The sequence below is a fragment of the Melopsittacus undulatus genome, chromosome 13, assembly GCF_012275295.1.
Source record: "Melopsittacus undulatus isolate bMelUnd1 chromosome 13, bMelUnd1.mat.Z, whole genome shotgun sequence".
Lineage (NCBI taxonomy): Eukaryota > Metazoa > Chordata > Aves > Psittaciformes > Psittaculidae > Melopsittacus > Melopsittacus undulatus.
This window is the reverse complement of record NC_047539.1, coordinates 10,032,557-10,055,359: the sequence shown is the minus strand read 5'-3', so window position 1 is coordinate 10,055,359 and position 22,803 is coordinate 10,032,557. Positions and strand designations below refer to the sequence as shown.

The 22,803-nt window shown below is 42.7% G+C and overlaps 3 protein-coding genes across 8 annotated transcripts in view; 2 read left to right on the top strand and 1 right to left on the bottom strand.

The window, feature by feature from the left end:
* CLTC (clathrin heavy chain) overlaps positions 1-18,628 on the top strand; it is a 33,630-nt gene extending 15,002 nt beyond the window's left edge. Inside the window, exons 9-32 of the mRNA XM_034069035.1 lie at positions 570-722; positions 1,011-1,133; positions 1,461-1,598; positions 1,718-1,882; positions 1,969-2,149; positions 3,083-3,246; positions 4,941-5,066; positions 5,618-5,760; positions 6,163-6,397; positions 6,762-6,884; positions 6,981-7,126; positions 7,293-7,476; positions 7,822-8,014; positions 8,468-8,625; positions 8,821-8,985; positions 9,069-9,176; positions 9,291-9,458; positions 9,625-9,774; positions 10,036-10,167; positions 10,334-10,444; positions 11,125-11,295; positions 11,573-11,794; positions 15,835-15,910; positions 17,220-18,628. Coding sequence (XP_033924926.1) covers positions 570-722; positions 1,011-1,133; positions 1,461-1,598; positions 1,718-1,882; positions 1,969-2,149; positions 3,083-3,246; positions 4,941-5,066; positions 5,618-5,760; positions 6,163-6,397; positions 6,762-6,884; positions 6,981-7,126; positions 7,293-7,476; positions 7,822-8,014; positions 8,468-8,625; positions 8,821-8,985; positions 9,069-9,176; positions 9,291-9,458; positions 9,625-9,774; positions 10,036-10,167; positions 10,334-10,444; positions 11,125-11,295; positions 11,573-11,794; positions 15,835-15,910; positions 17,220-17,344 — 3,660 coding nt within the window. The 3' untranslated portion in view covers positions 17,345-18,628. The remainder of the gene's footprint in view (positions 1-569; positions 723-1,010; positions 1,134-1,460; positions 1,599-1,717; positions 1,883-1,968; positions 2,150-3,082; positions 3,247-4,940; positions 5,067-5,617; positions 5,761-6,162; positions 6,398-6,761; positions 6,885-6,980; positions 7,127-7,292; positions 7,477-7,821; positions 8,015-8,467; positions 8,626-8,820; positions 8,986-9,068; positions 9,177-9,290; positions 9,459-9,624; positions 9,775-10,035; positions 10,168-10,333; positions 10,445-11,124; positions 11,296-11,572; positions 11,795-15,834; positions 15,911-17,219) is intronic.
* Positions 18,629-19,875: 1,247 nt separating this feature from the next.
* On the bottom strand, positions 19,876-21,033 carry PTRH2 (peptidyl-tRNA hydrolase 2). Of its 3 annotated transcripts, none has more exons than XM_005141705.3 (2): positions 20,935-21,033; positions 19,876-20,539 (listed from the first exon to the last, which is right to left on the bottom strand). In XM_005141705.3, exon 2 carries the CDS (start codon positions 20,518-20,520, stop codon positions 20,005-20,007), a length of 516 nt encoding a protein of 171 aa, XP_005141762.1. In that variant the 5' UTR covers positions 20,521-20,539; positions 20,935-21,033; the 3' UTR covers positions 19,876-20,004. The 3 variants fall into 3 exon arrangements, with proteins under 3 accessions (XP_005141762.1, XP_030898337.1, XP_030898338.1); XM_031042477.2 differs by lacking the exon at positions 20,935-21,033 and adding an exon at positions 20,840-20,925; XM_031042478.2 differs by lacking the exon at positions 20,935-21,033 and adding an exon at positions 20,759-20,819.
* A 20-nt stretch (positions 21,034-21,053) lies between these two features.
* VMP1 (vacuole membrane protein 1) overlaps positions 21,054-22,803 on the top strand; it is a 66,283-nt gene continuing 64,533 nt past the window's right edge. Inside the window, exon 1 of one of the 4 annotated variants that reach the window (XM_034068765.1) lies at positions 21,054-21,119. The gene's annotated coding sequence lies outside the window, so the exon portion shown is untranslated. Of the gene's footprint in view, positions 21,120-22,016; positions 22,143-22,803 lie in introns of those variants that run through there. The other 3 variants (XM_034068764.1, XM_005141704.4, XM_031042458.2) reach the window with 3 other exon arrangements.

Here is a 22,803-nt window from a genome sequence, read left to right as displayed (position 1 = left end):
AAGGGACATCATATAGGCTTGTCATCCTCCTCCTCCCCAGGGAAACTAAGCTGTTCAACTCCTTAATGCGCTGGTGAGATCAAGCAGTTTAGCAAAGTATGTTCACTCTACCTGTATCTGTGACCCACATCACTGCAAGAGAATTAATCAAATATTCCAAGAGCTTCACTCATTCTGCTTAAAATTACAGCAGGGTAACAGTGTGGAAAGCTGCTTGAACTGCTGTTGTTCTTTCGCAACAACTTCAGGCTTCTTTGGATGCTGTCTTGCATATGCTTTGAGCTGTGGTTACATTTCTGTAATTAGGTGAAGAAACATGCTGATATAATGTATCACCTGATTCTTTTTAGCTCTACAAATAAAATACTGACTCCTGTAGAACAGCATAAAGAATGGAATCCACTAGATCACTACAGAAAGAGGCAAGATAATGCACTCAAGCTGACCCTGATGGTTTGGTTTTTTGGGTTTTGTGGAGAAATTCAAAAGAAAGACAAATGAGGAGGATAGTATTAATGTGTCACACGGCATGTTCTGGGTGGACTGACTGTATTTATGTCTTTAAACAGCTGGAGTGTTCAGAGGAGCTGGGAGACCTTGTAAAATCTGTAGATCCTACACTAGCACTTAGTGTCTATCTGAGAGCCAATGTACCAAACAAAGTCATCCAGTGTTTTGCTGAAACGGGACAAGTCCAGAAGATTGTTTTGTATGCTAAGAAGGTGAGAGGAAATTAAATTGCCACATCTGTCCTGTGTTTAAGAATAACCAGTGTATGTTCTGAAGTAAGTAAAAGGAATTGTGGGGGAATCTGAAAGTCTGTATAGTGCCTACTTTGGCTTAATGTGTTTTTATGAATAATTACTGCTAGACTTCATGCTTTCATACTTCCCTGTGTACCACATGAGGATATACTGTTTGGGTTGTGTAAACTACTGACAGTGGCTTTTACTGGGCTCTCTATTTAACAAGGTGTGTGCTCTTGTTATTACTTTTCATTATCTCTTCAGGTTGGATATACTCCAGATTGGATTTTTTTGCTGAGGAATGTAATGAGAATCAGCCCTGATCAAGGACAGCAGTTTGCACAAATGCTTGTTCAAGATGAAGAGCCTCTTGCAGACATAACACAAGTAAGTCAATTTATTGCTATGAAATGTTAAGTTCAAGGCTTATAATTGGTAAGTGTGTGGTTTCTTACCACAAGGGAAAGGGGGAGGAAATATATATATATATATATATATATATATATATATATATTTATATAAACTTTTTTTTTTTCAAACTATGAGTTTATATTTCCCTTATCAGGACAATGCTGTTTCTTGCCTGGTTTTAAGAATGCTAAATGATAGCTTAGTGCGGTTTCAGAATAAAGACTTTGGCTTTGGAAGCTGCACTTGATGTTACTTTGTGTAAAGATACTTCCAGCTTCTAATAAAGCTTAATTTTTTTTCCAGATTGTGGATGTCTTCATGGAATATAATTTAATTCAGCAATGTACAGCCTTCTTGCTGGATGCACTGAAGAATAATCGTCCCTCGGAAGGCCCCCTGCAAACACGTTTACTTGAGATGAACCTTATGCATGCACCTCAGGTATGTTTTTGGAATTACTAGACCAGGCTTGCTTGTGTCTAGACTAGATGCTGCGTTGTGGTCCATCTTAAGTGCTAGAATTCAGGATCTAAATAAGAACTTTCCAATATTCCTTCTAGGTTGCAGATGCTATACTGGGAAACCAAATGTTTACTCACTATGACCGGGCTCACATAGCTCAGCTGTGTGAGAAAGCTGGCTTGCTACAGAGAGCACTTGAACACTTCACAGACTTATATGACATCAAGCGTGCAGTAGTTCACACTCATCTTCTCAATCCTGAGGTATGAGATCAAATATTCTGAGTCTGCATTTGACTTCAGTGTAGAGTGTTCTACTTGGGCCTAAAATGGCTTCTGTGTCTTTGCAGTGGTTAGTGAATTATTTTGGTTCCTTATCGGTCGAAGACTCCCTGGAGTGTCTGCGTGCTATGTTGTCTGCTAACATTCGTCAGAACCTGCAGATCTGTGTCCAGGTAGCTTCAAAATACCATGAACAGCTTTCAACACAGTCACTTATTGAGCTGTTTGAGTCTTTCAAGAGCTTTGAAGGTAAGTTTGTACCCTTGTCTCTAGCAAAAGGAGCTAGTGCTCACCTCATCAGACATGTGTATGAAGGAGTGCCTGTTGAAATCCAGAAAAACAATATTGAACTTAAATACCTACGCCTGAAAAATGTCTTAAAACCCGACTTAAACCTTAAAGTTCCCCCATTAACAGGGGCACCCATAATCAGTGTTGCTTGTTTTGGTTTTATGAAGTGTTACCAAAAAGCTTGGAGCTGTAGACAACCTAAAGAGTTAACTGAAGAAGCTGCTGGTCTTTGTCCTCTATCCAAAATGGTTATCTTAAATTTGTGTAGCCTTTGGGTTTCAGGCTTTTGTATTCCTCACCAAGACTAGTTACGTGTAATCTTGTCAGCATAGCAGTATGTTGGTGGTTAAATCTCTTGCAGATGTCTGGCTGAGTGAATTTTTCCTTGACTAAGTGACTTGGCTGTCACTTACCTAAAGTAGTCAAGTATTATATGGCATCATCTTTCAGTGAACTCTCGCTGTGGGTCATGGCAAGCAGCTTTTGCAGTGTGTGTTTTAGTGAAAGGTGTGATGATAGCTGTTGGGCACAAGTAGTTTTGGTTTTCTAAACTTTTCCTTGCCTCCTGTGTGATGGGTGTATGGAGGGCACGTGCTGGATGTTTTAGCAAAGCTGACCTATGACAACTGATGATGATACATCGGTATTGAAGTTGCATGTAACCCATTAGTCTGTGTAATATGTGGGGAGCAGCAAGAAGCTCAGCTCGGCTAGGGTAGTCTGGTGTTCCTAACACAATTACCATGCTTGAATCTTTATTTTTCAGTTCTTTTTAAACTTCTGTCAGATTCAGATTTTCATGTATTTTAATTTGGAAGCCTTGCATAAAAGCTAGCAGTGATCCAAATCAAAGGCGTTAGCAGAATAACGTGGTGACTGTTTCCCTCCGAGGTTTGTTTTATTTCCTGGGGTCTATTGTAAACTTCAGCCAGGATCCAGATGTGCACTTCAAGTATATTCAAGCTGCGTGCAAGACAGGACAAATTAAAGAAGTGGAAAGAATCTGCAGGGAAAGTAACTGCTATGATCCAGAACGTGTTAAAAACTTCCTCAAGGTAATGTTTGGGTAGCATTGGACTGTCTTGGCCTGTTTAGGGTTCTGATAAAACATGGCATGTGTCATCAGTGGAATGAGGCAGCTGTGTGAAAGTAGAAATGAGTCTTAATCTTTGTGCTTAAGGATCTATCTGTCCTTTTAAACCAGAGGTATCTACCATGTTGGCAGTACCTCTTAAAGCCTGAACCTGGAACAATATCTAAAAAATGGAGAAGCTGTCAGATCAGGTCTTTGCTGCTCTTAATAGGGTTAACCTGGCTTGAACTCCCAAACTGTAATAATAGCACCAGCTCATCTAGAACTTGTTACAGATGTCTGCTGTGAAATAGGAAATGGGTTACTTGGAGGTTGAGAGCAACTTTAATGCCAAATGAGTTCATAACTTCATGTTTATTTACAGTGTAGTCAGCTTCAGCCGAGCAGCTACAGAAACAACAAGTGAATCATGTAAATTAATTCCATAAATGCTGTCAGAGTTCAGGGTTGATCTGTCTCACTGTACATACTTGCTGAAATTTCAGCCAAGTGAACCATGCTTTAGCTCTGCTAGGATGTGCCAGTCAGTGTAAGTACATAACTGACTTGCTAGGATTTGGAGCATTGTTGAAACATTTCTGAGGAGTGGAAAGAAGATTGTGTGCTCAAAGTTCAGACTGTAGCTTGCTGCTAGTGCTGAGCTTATTAACAAACACTGCTAGGAATAACTGAGAAACAGTGTGGGAGGGAAAAACTTTTATCTGGGAACATTTCCTGCCTTCGTGTTTGTTGGTTACATAGCATAGTCTTAGATTTTGCTGATCATATCTGAAGGTGGCAAAACTCTTCAAATGAGAATTCCATACAAATAACGTGGTGTCACTGAGGTGTAAGGTATGTCAATTGATTGAGACACCTAAGATATGTTATCAAGCTGTCAAATTCCTGATGAAAGCTATTGTTTTTTGTGCTGTTCCATGTCTGGAATGTGCAGGACATGTACCAGGTAAATCTCCCAGTACAGGCCTTCCTGTGTAAAGTCCTTAAGTGTAATTTACATGTAGGATTATATTCTGGGATGTGCATGTTCGAATAAGTGATCTGAAATAATGCATCCGGAATACTGTCTGCCACATAGACTAAGCTTCTGTACTGTAATCATTGTAATCTTATGCTGAAAGTTGGAATGCTTTTAGATACCTAATCTGATTAGCAATTTAAGTATACTACTGCTACTCACTGGAGTCTTACCCTTACCTATATCCATAGTTAGAAGGTATCACAAGATATATACAGAGTTGACTACAAGTGCCATGTAGTTATTACATTAGGAGCCACAACTTAATCTAGTTTTGGTTAAATTATTTTGAAATCCCAGAGTGCTAATCCTGCACACCAAACATCACTGGCAATTAAAAATGCTGTCTATAGCTTAGGCTTGTAATAGTTGTATGTGTTGTAAAACTTTGTGGACTCTGCCATGCGAAAGAACAGGGTTAAACTTCAGAAAGCTTCTTGCTGTAGGCCCTGAAGTGGGTGTGAGTACTCGTACTTGCTACCTATTGCAAACAATTAGTTGAACAGTAAGGTGTCACTATTTGGTTGAGTGTTGAATTTTGGCTTTCCAAATTCAGCTGCTTTAACAGTTTAAGTGACTGTATTTGTCTGCTTAAGCCAAAGAACAAAACCAAATTGCTAAAGCTCTTCTCTTTATAGGAAGCTAAACTCACTGATCAGTTGCCACTCATCATTGTATGTGATCGCTTTGACTTTGTCCATGACCTGGTGCTGTATTTGTACAGAAATAATCTCCAAAAATATATTGAGATATATGTACAGAAGGTAAGTTACAATTCATTTACTTTAATGAATAAAACTGATCAATCTTTCTAGATTTATATGGAACTATAGGTATTAAGCTTCTAAGAGATCTGCAAACTCATGCTTGACTGTCATTTAAGTACCTGTTGGCTTCTGGAAAGGTAGCCCTTCCGTGAGTCATGTCTCTTCTTATTCCTCATCCAAGCAGAGCAGTAACCCCAGCTAATGTACCTGATGATGAAGGAAACTTGGTAGAATAACTTTGGAGTTCTTAGGGTCATGTTAACTTCCAGCATTTTAGGAGTGGGAAAGTTCTTTATACTTCCTGCAGAGACAAGTTTTTGTGCTCAGGAGTTCTCCTGTGGGGACAGAGCATTAGTGAGCCACTAAACTGGTATGAACCCCTGTTCACTGAAGAATTGACTTTCAAGCTGGTCTAAAACCTCAGGAAGCTGGGAGTAAAGGCAGGAGGATGAGAATCTTAACAAGCAGCTTTCATATCTACTTCTAGGGATAAGTATTGACTGCCTATGCTGCATGACAATACACTGACTTTAAATAATCCCATTTAGGTGAATCCAAGTCGTCTGCCTGTTGTTATTGGGGGACTGCTTGACGTGGATTGCTCTGAAGATGTGATAAAGAACCTTATCCTTGTAGTGAGAGGTCAATTTTCAACTGATGAGCTTGTTGCAGAGGTTGAGAAGAGAAACAGGTATTAAACTTTCGCAAGTCTCTTAATGCTGTCAGACTGGTAACAGTAGGACTCCTCATCTGTCCATGCATGCCCTCATTACACAGGTACAGCCGATACTGACAGAACAAGAAACTGATGTTGGCTGGGTGGCAAGTAGCAAAAGTCTGCTTTACTTCTTACCTGATGTGTGGATCTTCCTTAAGCAGCTTCTAGCTGATAGTTTTGGCATGTAACTTTGACACTGTGAAGAACATCACACCATGTAATGATGAAACAGAATTCAGGTCAAAATGGAGTACCATAACTCTTAGTTACTGACTCTGTCCTATCCTGAAGCTGACTTCTATAGTGAAGATACTGTGCAAGTGGATACTTGCTTATTCACTGAGTCTCTCTAATGTGAAACCTACTTCCTTCTAGGCTGAAACTGCTTCTGCCCTGGCTGGAAGCAAGAATTCATGAGGGTTGTGAGGAGCCTGCGACTCACAATGCATTGGCCAAAATATACATTGATAGTAACAACAACCCGGAAAGATTCCTGCGTGAGAATCCCTATTATGATAGTCGTGTTGTTGGGAAATACTGTGAAAAGAGGGACCCTCACCTGGCCTGTGTGGCTTATGAGCGTGGACAATGTGATTTGGAACTTATCAATGTATGTATGCCAAGGCAGCTGTCTTATGCATTAAGTTCTAACCTCAGTATCATGGGATGTGGATTGCTCTGAATTGGATGTGGATTGCTCAGACTGTCAAAATTGTTTGTTTCCTAACAAGTTTTAAGCTAGGAACTAGTAATGTCTCATAGAATAGTTAGCTATTTAATCTCCCTGTGCAATTTAGTAAGAACTGTGAGACTCCCCTGGACATCCTGGGATGGGAGGCTAATCAAAGTATCAAAGCCTGAGATTTCCAGCTTGCATCTCAGGCAGGCTTCTTTAATGTTGCAGTACAGTTAAGTCATCAGCTGTAGACTCAATAGCTGTGACTGCACTCTGAACAAACTTTGCTGTTTGCTAGGTGTGCAATGAGAACTCCCTCTTCAAAAGTCTTTCCCGCTACTTAGTTCGTCGTAAGGACCCTGAACTGTGGGCCAGTGTACTGCTGGAAAGCAACCCTTACAGAAGACCACTGATTGACCAGGTATAACTGACAAACCAATAAAATCCTTTGCTGTCCCAACCTGACTTGCTAGCATATGACTTAACTGATGTGTCAATGCCTTGATTCTGCCTACAGGTTGTACAGACTGCACTGTCAGAGACACAGGACCCTGAGGAAGTCTCTGTTACTGTGAAGGCCTTCATGACTGCAGATCTTCCAAATGAGCTTATTGAATTGCTGGAGAAAATAGTTCTTGATAACTCTGTGTTCAGTGAGCACAGGTGTGTAAAGTCAAAATTAAGTCTTGGGAAACTTGAAATTATACTTGGTACAGGTGTTAAATTGCTGTGATGTGGAACAGCAAAGAAACTAATACCTTCTCCAGAGAGAAGGGTTAATTTCTGTTCATTACTTGACATGTACTAATATTTTTCTTTCTCTGTTTAGGAATCTGCAGAACCTTCTCATTCTTACAGCTATTAAGGCTGATCGCACTCGTGTCATGGAATACATCAATCGCCTGGATAACTATGATGCTCCAGACATAGCCAATATAGCTATTAGCAATGAGCTTTTTGAGGAGGCATTTGCTATCTTCAGGAAGTTTGATGTCAATACATCAGCTGTACAGGTATTGAAAAACATCAGTCTGTTGTATCTCCTTGTGACATATACATCCTCACACAAGGATTTTGCTGTTAACCTGTGACTTCAGTGCTTAACACCGATTAGCAAAGTGACTGAAGCTGTTCAGTATTTTCTCTTCTGAAGCAGAACAAATGTTTTGTATTAAACCCTCTATTAAGTGACACTTAATTTAAGCCTACTGTCACTTGTGCTGTGGGGGTTGTATAGAGTAGCCCTTTTTTTAAAAGCAACCATGGATCCATTGAAGAACTAACATAAACCATGACTCAGCGTCTTGTAAAAACTGACCTTTATAGATAGTGGCTGATGATGGTAACCCTTTCTTTAGGTATTAATAGAGCATATTGGCAACCTGGATCGTGCGTATGAATTTGCTGAACGCTGCAATGAGCCTGCTGTATGGAGTCAGCTGGCTAAAGCACAGCTTCAGAAGGGGATGGTAAAGGAAGCAATTGATTCATATATTAAAGCAGATGATCCTTCCTCGTACATGGAAGTTGTTCAAGCTGCCAATGCCAGTGGTATGGTTACATTTTATTTAAAGCCTTGCTTTTGGTGTTGCTCAGCTCTTTTGCATGGCCTGCTCAAACTGCAGTTCTACTAAACCTGTGTCTTGATGCAAGTAGAGGAATCTGATTCTTCAAAAACTGTTCGAAGTGAGAAGAGGCAAAGATAGCATATTCCATCTGCACATAATCGGTGGGCTTATAACTACCTTCTTTAGCTGGCTGGAGGCTTCTGGCAGAGCAGGTGATACTAAGCAGGTCTTTACATGAAGTTAAATACCACGATTTTAGTTAGGCCTGTTGTAAGGTGACTTTATTAATCTCATGTAGTATGTGCAGTATGAAGGCTAGTCTTGATTGTTGGGGAATAGCTGTAGAAATACTTAAATTAGGCAGAACTGGTTGTGTTGTTTCAGCACAAGTATTCTTAGTGGCAGGAAGGTAAGTGTTCTGAACTCTGTTTCATAGGAAACTGGGAGGAACTGGTGAAGTATCTCCAGATGGCACGCAAGAAGGCCCGGGAGTCATATGTGGAAACAGAATTAATCTTTGCTCTTGCTAAAACAAACCGTCTAGCAGAGCTAGAGGAGTTTATCAATGGACCCAACAATGCACATATCCAGCAAGTGAGTGAGACTGAGTTTGTTTTACTGAATCACAGCAGCAGGCTCCTTAGGCCTTCCTAACCACAGGGGTGTCGGGACTTCTCTCTCTTGGGTTTTGAAGATGTTTCCATTTTGGTAATGGCTTGAACACTACATGTTTCATGTAAGCATTGGACTGAAAAGCTGCAAGAATAACCTGGTTATGTTCTCCTGTAGGTTGGTGATCGCTGTTATGATGAAAAGATGTACGAAGCAGCTAAGCTGTTGTATAACAATGTCTCTAACTTCGGCCGTTTAGCCTCAACTTTGGTTCACCTAGGTGAATACCAGGCAGCTGTGGATGGTGCTCGGAAAGCAAACAGCACTCGCACATGGAAAGAGGTAAACTTACTGATTGAATAACTGAAGGGACTTCAGAGCCATAGCCTCTTGATGATAAGCAATAATATAATTGTCAATTCCAGGTCTGCTTTGCTTGTGTTGATGGAAAAGAGTTCCGCCTGGCCCAGTTGTGTGGACTTCATATTGTAGTGCATGCAGATGAGTTGGAAGAGCTCATTAACTATTACCAGGTAACTAGGCTAACTCCTGTTTTGTGGCCATAGTCTAAATTCTTTCATGGTAACTCTGTTGAAAACTGGAAATGTAGTAAGGTTAGTTCCTAACATGAGATGTCTCTGTCTTAGGATCGTGGCTACTTTGAAGAGCTGATAACTATGTTGGAAGCAGCCCTTGGACTTGAGCGAGCACACATGGGGATGTTTACAGAGCTGGCAATTCTCTACTCCAAGTTCAAGCCACAGAAGATGAGGGAGCACTTGGAGCTGTTCTGGTCCAGAGTCAACATCCCCAAGGTGAAAGCCTGAGGCCTTAAATTAAAACACATCTGTTGGGATTGCCTGTACCTTAGCTTTTGCAGTATCTGCTCTTGGGGTCATTAACAGTGCTAAAAGCCTGAGCACTGATGAACACTAATGGCAATACATGTTAACTGGTATTTCTGACCTGCCTTTTGCTTAGGTTCTGAGAGCTGCAGAGCAAGCCCACCTCTGGGCTGAACTGGTGTTCTTGTATGATAAGTACGAAGAATATGATAATGCCATAATCACAATGATGAATCACCCAACAGATGCTTGGAAAGAAGGCCTGTTCAAAGATATCATCACAAAGGTATTACTCAGCAAGAACTGTATCTCCTTTCACTGTGTGTGCTTCAGTTCTTTTTCCTTAACTAGTAGCCTGTTTAAATTTCAAAGTTCTTGATAGTACCACACAATTTCAAAGTAAGTAAACTAAAGTAACTAAAGAGATTTCTAGAGACAAGAATGAGTCTTGGATGGGTGGCTGAGTTGTGCTGGAATATCTAAGATTGTTCCAAGATTCTCTACAATCATGCTTCTGCTCTGAATATGCATCCTTACTCGTCTCTAGGTGGCCAATGTGGAACTGTATTACAAGGCAGTTCAGTTCTATTTGGAATTTAAACCTCTGTTGCTTAACGATCTGCTGATGGTGTTGTCTCCTCGACTTGACCATACTCGTGCTGTCACCTTCTTCACAAAGGTAATTTTCCTACTGTTCAGATCAAAGAAAGTTACAGTTGGAAAAGTATTTAGCTCTAGTGGCACTTTAAAATACTTGGCTACATCATTGTCCGTCAGAGAAGATGCTGGGAGTCCTCTACAAAAAGTTAATCTTGACTTAAATTTATCTACCTGATTCCTTGAAGGTTAAACAGCTACCACTGGTTAAACCTTACCTGCGCTCTGTTCAAAATCACAACAACAAATCAGTGAATGAGTCCCTGAACAACCTTTTCATTATTGAAGAAGACTACCAGGTAAGTCTCATCTTGAAACAGGTACCTGGACACAGGTACCAACTTGCATGCTGTGTATTCTGCATATAACAGAAGCAGTTATTCTTGAACTGCAGAGTTCTACTCAACCTTGTTTCTGTGTCAGTATTAACCTAATGTTCTGTCTGTAATATCTGGAAGCACAGGTTTCTCCCTCATTTTCAGTAGATTTTACCTGCTTGCTGAACTTGAATTCCTTAAGTAAATGTTCTTTGACACTTCAAACTGAACTAGTGATGACTAGCCAAGGATTAAGTGGAGAACTGTTAGGAGCTTTCTGAGACCTTTGTGGCCTCTGGGAATAGACTGGCTGCTCTGAGTGTGATAGATGAGTTCTTATTTAAGGCAAAAAGTGGATGCTAAGGAAGACTCACAGAAAAGGCAAACGGTTATGATGTCTAGTTGTTCTACTGGTTTTGGAGAACAGCTGTCTGCTATTCAGAGGCACTTAACCTCAGCTATCAGTACTGGAAAATACAAGCTGGAACATCCTAAACTACATGTGTATCAAACACTGGCTTCTCAGAAATCTCTTCAGGTCTGGCTAGAATACTTTATCCTCTTAATATCAGGAATGCAGAATTAAGTTGTATGGAAAATGCTTGCATTTTTGTGGATGAAATTGTACATTTGAGGTGAGAATAACTTCTTCCTCTGCTTAGGCTCTTAGGACTTCTATAGATGCTTATGACAACTTTGACAACATTTCTCTTGCTCAACGTTTGGAGAAACATGAGCTAATAGAGTTCCGAAGGATTGCTGCTTATCTCTTCAAAGGAAATAATCGCTGGAAACAGAGTGTAGAGCTCTGTAAGAAAGACAGACTGTATAAGGTAAGACCACCACAGAGGTCTGGTTTAGCATACTTGGCTTGTTTGGAGACCTGTGATTTTTTTAGTAAAGCTGCATCTTGGATGCTACTAGGTGGCTTCTAATCTGGCAAATTTTATTTCAGAAGTGAGGTAGATGGGCAGGTTTCTTGGAAACAAGTGGTAGACTGTCTCCTCTCTGCTAATGTCAATGATAGATTGCAGGTTAGTTAAATTAGCACATTAGTATTGATGATTGTACTGTGATCCTTGAGGCTAAACAGGCCCTCTCATGTTGTAGGATGCAATGCAGTATGCTTCAGAATCCAAAGATACTGAATTGGCAGAAGAGTTGTTGCAGTGGTTCTTGCAGGAGAACAAGAGAGAATGCTTTGGTGCTTGTCTCTTCACTTGCTATGATCTCCTAAGGCCAGATGTTGTCTTGGAAACAGCGTGGAGGCACAACATCATGGACTTTGCCATGCCATACTTCATTCAGGTCATGAAGGAATACTTGACCAAGGTAAGAGTATGCGCTTCTCCAATGCTGAAAGCTTGTTAGTCACTATGGTCTATGCCTTGAGACTGTCTGCTTGCTACTAACATTGATTTGGGCTTTGTCAAGTGTCTGTCCATGTCCACCCTTATTTTTCAGTCCATCTGGGGAGAGACTTCGCCCTCTAGGAGACTGAAACACTTGCAGACTCCACCCTATCTACCAATTACAGAACCTACATCAGTAGTATTTGCCTGACCATGGGCAGTGTCTTAAAGTAGCTCCAGGATTTAGGCTTTTCATATGCTCTGTCAGTCAGGAATCTTAGCTCTTAACTAAATTCTAGACTGTATACTAAAAAAAGCTTTATAGGTAAATCTTGAGTTAACTTGGTCTGCTGTACATTTAAGTCTAAAATGTGGCTCTGATGCTTAATGGCACTAATTACAACTCAGCTTTTGCTTCAAGCAACTTAGGATGGGGAAAGTACTTGATAATGCTCTGACAGACTGAACCAGATACCCAGTGTTGCTAGCAAGATTTGCCCAGCTGAAGCTTCTGGAATACATTCTTTAATGATTAGGACTCCTTCTGTGATAAGTAAAAGCTTAACTCAGGCTTGAGTCAATGAAGACCAGAGTGCCTATCTAGAAGATTTGCCTGGCTGTTACTGCTGAAGGCAGGATGACTCTGTAATCCTATAGCCAATATGCTATCCTTTAATGTTGTATTTTGGGAGAGGTGGGGAGCTATCCTAAGCAGTAACATTGTTTGTCAGATGTGCCTGATGTACCAAGCTAATACTAGGCTTCTCTTGAGAGTAGTAGTCTTGGGGTAGGATTCTTAGCAGGTCATGAAATACTAATCTTTAAAGGATTAGGATATAACTGTAGTATAGCTAATGAAATCAATGCAGTAAGATCTAGCAACAAGCAGAACTGCCTTTCTAAAGCAGATACTTCTGGTGTATCTTTGGTTTTACTCACCTGTACTTTAATAATTTCTTCCCTGACGCTGTTGTTTCTACCTTTTATATGCTAAATATGGAATTTGATTTTTCTAAGCTGCACCTTCTGAATTCCTTTGCAGGTTGATGCAATAAAGGAAAAGGTGAAAGTTGATTCTTGTTTTCCATCTTTAAGTCTGGAGGACTAAGTCTAAGGATTCTGCATGAGTTTTTTTCTTTCCTATGTTTACTACACTGCTGCTACTGCTTTTTCCCCAAACAATATCACTAAAGCATATGCAAATTGTTTAACTCTAAAAGTAGCTAGTGCTGTAGGACAAAAGTAGATTCACTTGCTACTGATGAGCTAATAGAGCCTCAGGAAGGGTGTACAGGTGATCGATTGGATCACAGTCAGCTTGGTATCAAAGGAATACATAAGTGCTGTTATTGGACAATCAATCTGACTGGAAGAACCTCCTACAGTAAGAAATCATTAAGTCTTGTACCACTGTCTCTGAACCAGAAATCAATATGGCATTTGCTAGTTTAAGGACTGTGATCCAGTTTCTGATCTCTGATCATTACTAATGCGTGCTGACAGTAGGCAGCGTAGATACTAGCTGCTTCAGAAGAGACTTCTTCACTCTTCCTCACTCAGGTGTCCAGTTCTTCTGGTGCTAGTCTAATCCACATGGTGCTCTAGTTCATGTAGCAACTTAAAACTTCAGCTGTTAGACAAAGTCTATGGTTCTGTTCCCTGTAGTAAATTTCTTGTAGTTGTGCAAAGAAGACTGCTTTCCAAGCCCCTTAGCTTCACTAAACCTCTCTTGCTACCTCATTTAAAAAAAAAAAAACAAAAAAACCAAAAAACACAAATCCAAACAAACCAAAAAGCTTATTGCTCTTGAGGCTTGCCTTTTGCTGTGCAATTTTGCCCTTCCAGAGGACAAATCTCTTAGGTTTCTGTCCATCTGTTTCTGTACAAATACCACTCTGATTCTCCTTAGACTAGAGGTCAGCCCTAGTGTTGAGTTTTCCATTAATGTGGTGGAGTAAAGGACGAGCAAACTGACCAATAGCTTGAAGATGGACTAAATGCAGACTCCTTTTTGGTGACAAGATGTCTGTAATTACACCACTGGAACTCAAGGCTAACCTGACTAAAATGCATAGTGTAAGGTCCTTCGGCAGCTAGTAAGTGAGGCAGTAAAAAAGCGTGTGTGTGGAAAAAAGGTAATTGAACTGCAGTGTTTGCATAGACTACGCATGTGTAGCAGTCATTGCAATTACATCCCACTATTCCTTAAGCTACAAAGCATTGCTGTGGGCTGCGTGTGGTTTTTTGGGGGGAGCCTGTATGGCAGTCATCTTCAGACCTCACTCTTGCTTCAGTACTTTTGCCTCTTTTTCATGCACACATAACACAATAACATTGAATGCATGTTACTTTTCCTCTGCAGCTTATTGCAGTCCCTGTGGAAAAGCCTTTAAAACACTCTTGCTACAAGTGTGTAGGGTACTGAACCTGGTGATGCTCAAGCAAGTGGTATAAAAACCATCCTGCAGGCTGGTTTCAAACTTGCGCTTATTGTCAGTATTTGTTTAGCTCTGAGGGGAGGCATCAAAACTGCATTAAATGTCCTGGGCTGGAGACTTTCCGAGTGTGCGTAAGCCAAATGCCTCTGCTTAGTGGCAAACTCTGCACATTTCCCTTGGATTTGCATCTCTAAACTTGTGCTTCTGTGTTCAGTGTGTTGCTGTTTGACTTAAAAACAGTGCAGTTCTCAGCATGGTGCCTGGAAATTAGTCTTGAAGCACTGGCAAACACTCCTGTGCACTTTGAGAGCAGCAAGCCAGATACTGGTGTGAGGCAACAAAAAGGCTTGTGATAGCCCAGTCAATGGATGAACTTATAAAGCTCAGGACTTTTGCCACTTCCTGGATGTATGCCTCTAATTGAGGTTACAGATTAACAGGTTTTTGGAACACATGTTGTAACTCACAACTAACCTGAAGAAAGCCATTAGAGCTGCCTGCAAGTATTTGCTAATGTAGCAGTTAAGCTAAAAACTGTTCAATCCATGAATGCTAGTGTAGCTGAACAAGTACTGCTGACCCTGTGTAAGTGCAGGAAACCTGTCTTCAAACCCCTTTGTTAAGGAAGTGAAGTGAGAGATTAATCTGGTTTGTGAGTTGTCTTACTGTCTTAAAAAGTAATTGGCATGATTGTCTATGATTTAATTCTAAATCTTATCTCTCAGGTCGAATACCAATTCTTGATTTTTTTTTTGGTGGTTTCAGTTTCAGGGCCTGCCTTACACTGTAGGAATGCTGAGTTTCCTTGGATTTGTTTTAGTAGCAAGCAATACTTCACAAGAACAAGTTTCTTCTTATGCCTTTCTTTAGGGGTGGGCTTAACAGCACAATGGCACTTGCTGTGCAGCAGAGGGAAGCTGGCTAGTCTTGTCTTGTCACTGTGAATGAAGCTCAAACAAGTTGAGTATTTGTGGGTTTAGGCTGACTGCCACACAGTTTTAGAGTGGAAAAAAGCAAGTCTTATACACATGCATTCTTTGCATTTGAACTTAAATTGCATGAGTGAATGAGTTTGGAAAGTGAAATCTTGAGGCTCAAGTGACATGTCGGATGCTATTGCAGTCTGCTGTACACAAATACCAACTTCAGATTCCTTTGCCTCAATGTTATATATTCAGGGAAACTCCTCCAGGTCTGGGCATTATCTTAGTAATTGTTCTAACACCAAAGGTCTCCAACTGACATTGTGCTAAAATCTGTGTTCAAAGGCTGTTGGTTTGAAGTAGCTGGAGCCACGCTGACTGATGAGCTTACTGATGTTGCAGTAGCTCAAGTCCTTTCATTTAAGCTTCAACCTGGAGTGAGCTTTCAAAGAAGTTCCACAAATCCCTCAATTAGGGGTTCAGGAAATGGACAATCTTGACTGCACCAGTACCAACATTGCTACTTGAATTGATCTTAACTTATAAGTGGTCTCCTTTTCCTGATGGGTGTTAACATACCACTAAGGCTTTTCCACTTCTCTGCCATGAATAAGTACCTCTTCATAGAAACGTTTTTTAATTGTTGGCTTCTGTTCCAGGTGGATAAACTGGATGCATCAGAGTCTTTGAGAAAGGAAGAGGAGCAAGCTACAGAAACACAACCTATTGTTTATGGTAATGCTTTAGTTCATGTGTTGTCAGTAGTGTGCTGTCCTTCAAAAACACCACTTTTTTAGTTATGCGTTTTCCAAGGGTATCCTTAGAAATGGGAATGTTCTTCGTGTGAAATCAAGTCTTAAATGTGTTCCAAAATACTGGATAAAGTACCACTCTAAGCCAATTTTAGTAGCAGCATATGAGCTGCAGGATTTAAGATTGTCCCATGTTATTTAAAAATACTTCCTAAAGGAAAGGAGTGCGAAAACTGTATAATTCCAGACTTATGGCAAGTATGTCATTTGAATCTTGCTCAACTCACTTTGTCTGTCTTGGGTATTTCCTTTGTATTGAGGTTATCCCACTAATTCTGGTAAGAATATGAATTCTATCCTAGTAATAAAGGAGCCTTTGCTGTATAGCTGACAGCTCTAATCTCCACACCATGAAGCAGTGCAAGAAGTGTGGAATATTTATTAGCCATAAAGCCCCAGGGTGTGATGTTACAAAACCTAGTTCTGAGTCCTAATGTGACAAGAGCCTTGGGTGATATGGTTTAGTGTGAGGTGTCCCTGCCCATGGCAGGGGGGTTTGGAACTGGATGATCTTAAGGTCCCTTCCAACCATGAATCTATGATTCTATAAGTAATCTGATCAACACTTGTCTGTCAAAGGAAAAAATCTTGCAACAGTTGTCTGTGCATACTTAATGTTCTTAAAATGTTTGGCTGCTGTAAGGCTGAACCAGTCTGGAGCTGTGTCCTGGCCACCCTATAATAACTGCAAACTATTGGGCTGTCTTACTGAATTGTAAGTGTCTCTATCAGCTGCTTATCAAAGTAGTGAATGCTGTTTATGAGAATGTTCTGGAAGGTGTCTCTGCTTAAGTGCTACAGGGGTCACACCTTTGCATCAGGCTCACTATAGCATAGGGCTCTGGCCTTCAGCAAGGCAGAGTTACTAATGCTGTTGGAGCAGGAAGTGCTATTTTAAGAGCCAGACTGACTCTGGGACTGTGTGAACTCACTGCTTAAGGAGCAGGAAGCTCTTCCTTTCTCTCTCAGCATCAGATGTCTAAGAACTTAAACTACTTACCCCAGAATTCAAGAACCTGTGTCCAGGTACTTCAGAGTGTAGTATTTCTAACCATAGAATCTGTCCTCCTGAGGTTTTGTGGGGAAATGCCCATTCTGGCTTCTGAGGACCCCAAACCAGGTCAGTAGGGACTTACTGTTAAGCATACAAATGTCTACAAGGAGGCTGCAGGCATTCTGCTGGCTGATTGTTTGGTACCAAGGAATAAAGATGAATCCATTCTGTCTTCCAGGTCAGCCACAGCTAATGTTGACAGCAGGACCCAGTGTCGCAGTTCCTCCGCAAGCACCTTTTGGCTATGGCTACACTGCACCTCCGTATGGGCAACCGCAGCCTGGCTTTGGGTACAGCATGTGAGATGCAGCACAAGTCAAGTTTGGAGCTAGTGTATTTTCTTACTGAAACTTCCACCGTCCCTCCCCGCTTTAACTCATAACAGGGAAAAGCAAGAGTTCTGCCTCGTGTTCTTGTAACCTTTACTTCATGAAGGACTGTTTTTTCTAGCGCAAACTATTTGAATCACTTATGTTAAATCTTTTTTCACATTCCATGTCATTTAGACTTTAAAAGGGGAATAGTTTAAACGACTTTGTTCAAGTGGGCTTTTGCAGGACTGCTTATTACCATTAAGTCTATTGTGAAGATTCTGATTTGCACTCTATAGTGTTACACTCTAATATTGAATCTTAAGTTCATTGTATGTGAGCAGCTTACAGTATGTACTGTCTATTCTAAACGCATTTAAGTATCACTGTATATTCGGAGAAAGCTAAAGCGAAGATTGTATTTGACCTTGCAAGACCGCTGACAAGAGACAACACTAATCAGCATATCCTACCTTGGTTGGATTGCATAGCTCTAAAAGAATTTAAAATGCGTACAGACAACCTTGCCTGACTTAAAATGAGTACAAGTTGGTTGGAGTTTTTTTTTCTTAACCTATGCAGGTTTTTCCAGTTATGCATATAGAAAATGCTAGTGTCTTTTTGCTCACTCCATATGTAACAGATGACCTTATGTTGTGCTGTATCCTGTGCTTTTGTGGGACATTCCATTCAGGAACAGAGCACCATGATTCCAATCTGTGTATTTACTAACCCTGCCCTGAGGTTTGTGTATGTTGGATATTGTGGTGTTTTAGATCACTGTTTTGAGTGTACAGAAGAGAGAATTCAAGCATATTGCTGTTCAGTTTTGTTTGTGCAATTTGAAATTACTCAGTTTAAAAATAAATTACTGGACTGTGGACATGCTGCATAGTGGTAGCTTCACTTTACTGTCTTCAAACAGGACCTTCAAACTCGAGCCAAGTATTATAGTGCTAGTACAGGACATGCAAATGCATACATTCAAAGGTATGAGGGGCCATTAGAAGAGCAGCAATGGAGACCGGTAGTGGTGTCTTGCACTGAGGGGGTGATACAAGAAAATATGTAATGCTTTTTCTATAGAAAGAATTATGCCAGAGAGAAGAAAATAGCACTTTTCAATAGTTGGCTGCATTGTGGCCAGCTACAGCATATTTGACCAGGTGATAGATTAGGACTGTAGTAGGGTGTGTCAGTTAAATTGAGATCATGTTCTAGGTATGTAAGTTGCCTTAAACATATTTAGCTTCAAATAAAATTGACTTAAATGTTTCTCTATGAATACTGTCATATTTGAGTGTAATGAGCTCTATTTGTGGTAGCTGTAGGCACTTCTGTCTCTTAACCAGGAACCATCCTGTTCTCAGTGTCAGGTTCAAGCTCTGTAGCTGCATCCCCTTTCCTGCTTCCTCCTGTGAAACCTGAAGTGAGGTTTTGGGGTCCTGTTAGTGCAGCAGCAGTGTCATGGTGGGTGTTGGCACCTGGAGGCAATTCACCTGCCACAGGCTCTAAGTGTGTGTAGGCTTTTGTTCAGTCTGGAGCAGAAAGCTATAGTCAGTAGTCTCAGTCTTTGAGAAGTATTATGTCTAAGTAAGAGGTGCAGTATAAAAACCTGTTCTGTTTGTTACACTTGCTTATGCTTGCATTTCAGCTCCCCTGGGTTTGTAAATTTGACCAATGGAGGCAAATCCTTCTATTTTCTACAACCTATTTCACAGGTACTCAACTGTAAGACATGGCTGAAAGGCTGTAAAAGTGCAGAATTCTCACAAAACAAGCTTTGTTCAAAAATGGGTCTCACAGTCCCCCTCATTACAAGTGCAGGGAACCTGCCTTTTACCATGTTTAAGCTACAGTGGAGCTGCATAGTGGATTTGCAGAGCCACGATCAGTGTGCTCTGAATTCTGCCCAACACCAGCTGTAATGGTGTGCTTCCTTATACCCAGGAGAACCTGTTAATCCCAAATAAAATGATTTAATTTAGTCCCTGCAGGACAAGCTGTTTATATGAGCTTATTGAGCCTAGAACTTGGCTTAACTGCTTGCAGATTACTGTAAATGCAGCAGCTGCATGGACAGATCCAGAAAGGAGCATGGCTTACAGCTGTTCCCCAGACCTGATTACAGCCTGTTAGGGCCTGGGTTGCAAAGCTGGTTTAACTTGGCTACAAGCTATTGCATCAGTTACTCTATGAGTAACTGCACAGGAAGTTGGCAACATACCCCCAGTTGTATGGGTCAAGTTTAACTGCTACAGCAGCTAATCTTTTCCTAATTATTTTCTCTTTAAAAATCCCTTCTGCTAAGGTAGAAGATGAACCTGACATGGGACAAATTAATTTAAACTTTGCTAATGCTTCAGCCATTAACCCAGCATGAAATCTTCAATTGCATAAATCTTCAATACGCTGCGATCCTTCTTATAGGTACCAACAATGTTGCTGGCTTTACTTCCTTCAGCCCTACTGAGCCCAGCATCTTCTTACCTTAGAGGAAAAGAAAAGCTGGAGCAATAAATGTGAAATCTCTTACAAAATCTGGTTATTTTATTTATAATGAGAGAACACATGAGCAAAAATCCATAAACCTGGATTTTATCCCTTCATACCACTACATACCAATGCATTCAGACTTCTTTGGTCCCCAGTTTAAAACAGTTTTAGGTGACCAGAAACTTTATCTATCACATCAGCTGGTCCCGGTCCAATCCCAAGGACAGTCTGGGAGCCTGGAGCTATCTGAGTGCGACCCGCATCTTGGATTAAGCTCACAGTCAGTCCAAGGTGTTTTGCATCAGCCAGGAGCTGGATCAGTGTCTCCTCATCTGGAGCTCTGAGGACCACTTTCGGTTGTCCACAGTATTCCCACTGCTTCAGGAGCTCCGGGTTTCTTCTCTGTACTTGCTTGTAGGCAGAAACAGCAGCATGGGAACACTGTGCTGCTACTTTACCCTTCCCCATCTTCAAATCATTGCGGACGATCAGCACCATCTTGAACTCCCCGGACTCGCCCATGGCTTCGCTGCCCAGGCTGCTGCTGGCTGCCGAGCTGGCTCCTACCAAGGGCTGCCGGAGGAACCTTCCCCGAATGCCCCATCCCAGGCACACACCGCAGGCAACTCCTGCAATGACACTGAGGAGCCCGGGCTGGGAGAGAGAATCCATGATGGGACTCGGAGACTGGCTGTGGAAAGAAGGGGAGAACAGAATGTACTCGAGGGTTCGCACCCGGCTGTGTGGAGACAAACGGCGCTCATTGAACACGCGCTGGGGAAGCAGTTCAGAGATGCCTTCCTGGGTACGTGGCCACAGCCACTCCCCGCGACAGCTCTAACGCCGAACACAGCCCCCGGCGGCGCACGAACAACGGACCCGGCTCGGGAAGCAGAACTAAGGAACAAACCCGCAAATCACGTGAAATTCACGCTTAAAACCGCTGACAAACGGTAACGCGCTGAGGGTTCGAGTCAAAGCCCACGTTCACCTGAGGGCCCTGCCCGGGGTGGGGACGAGGGGCGGAGCGGAGCCGCATCCAGCTCGGCCTCACCGAGGGCACCGGGCCCCGCTCCCACCGCTCACCTGCCGTGCGCTCACCAGGCCTCCGCCGCCGCCGCCCGCAGATGACGCTACCACAGACGGCCGAAGGAGGGGTACGGCGTGAGACGCGCCGGAAGTGACGAGTAGGGGTTAGGCGGAAGGGGCGGGCTTGTCCCCGCCCACACTTCCTCGTTGCGGGCCAGCGGGAGCCGCCGGCTCGGAGCGCGGTGAGTGCGGGGCTGGGGCTGCGGGGCCGGGGCTGCCACAGAGGGGATGGGGGGGGGGGGGGCCGCGCTGCCGTCCCCTCGGCAGCACCCGTGGGGCTTCCCTCATCCCGCCCCTTTAGCTCCAGCCGCGGGGCCGCTCCCCACACGGCCGCCCGGGCCCAGGGTCCGCTCTCTTCCCCCCTCACCTCTGTCTCCGCGGTGACAGTGCGGGCCGGGCCGTGGCGGCGGCGGCGGCGGTGGAGGGGGAGTCCCGTCCGCGGGGCGGCTTTCGGTGGGTGGCGGCGGCGTCCAGGGCACCGTGACCCGGCGGGGCGGGCGCCGGAGGGGCCCAGGCAGCAGAGCCGGTGGGAGCCGCGGGTGAGCGCTGGGTTGGGGGCAGCCGCCTCAGGCCCTGAGGGGCCGGAGGAAGCTGTTCGCCGCCGCTCAGGGCGATGGCTCCGCTGCTGCTGATTTATCCCCTGGCCCACCGGAGAGCTGCTGGACAAAACCCGGTGGCTGCATGGGGAAATCGGCCTGCTGTGGCCCAGGGGACAGTGCCTGATGACACAGTGAGAAACTCATCCTTCTGGCTGCGGAGTCAGGCACTGACGGTCTTTGTGGGCTTCTTCAGTACAAATGTGTTGTGTTTCCCTGGCTGAGCCGATGGTTGCATCTTCTGCATCGTGTTGCTATAGACTGCTGGTGGCTTGTGTAGATTTAGGCCCAAATCCATGAAGACTCTGGATGTCTTATCCCTGTTAACTGAAATTAAGTACCTGGATGTTTGTCTGGTTCTTAATTCTCTGGCCGATGTCATCTGATGGTTGCAGAAGATAATAAAGCAGTGACATTCCATTTTTTTTCTAGTTTTGACCCTTAGATGTTTGGCAAGTCATTGAGGTGACCTGAGGGAAGGACTAACAAGTTTGTTTGATGGTGGCTCTTTATTTACAAATGCTGTGAATCCAGGTTATCTGCTTTGACCTGCACATACAACAGGATTCTCTCCTGTCCTTGTGTTCTCTGGCATGTGTTTGCCAACAGGTGGGTGTCCTGGTTTAGTCAATGTTAATGATATGGGTTGAGCACTCTGAGGTGGAGGAATACTGCTCATTTATGCCTTGAAGCATAGATGTTCTGTTTGAGCAGTGACTTTTGGTGCTGTTTTACTGCTAGGACTTACACCCTTCTGAGGTTGTTTCACCCTGGTTCCTGCCAGGTAGGTTGACTGGGGGTTCTCATGTTTTATACTATCTTACCTTATGATGACATAGGCAAGCTCTTCTTAGTGCATTAGTTTGCCTATCAAAATGGCCTTCAGTATGTCTGTCCCCTTTCTTTCAATCCATTATTTCTGCAGCAGGGATGGACTCTTCTTTATTCCTTATTGGTCATAAGTGACAGTTGTAGTGATGGCTTCATCCCCTGTTTTCAGATGAGAGTTTGGAAAAACAGGTTTCCAGTCAGTCGATGGGAGGTGAGCACTACTTACTAATTTGGGGTAAGCTTCTTGTCCTACTTAACAGCTGAAATCCATGGTACTTGTAGTTTCTGTGGGAAAAGGTAGGAGGAGACTCAGTAAGTTTTAAGTGGGTAGTAGTAATGAGGAAGGTGAGTATACTGGAAGCAAGCCTCTTAGCTGGAGTGTCTGTACTGTTCCCACCCTAAAACATTTTTCCTGTGCTTGTCTTTAAGCATCTTTTGA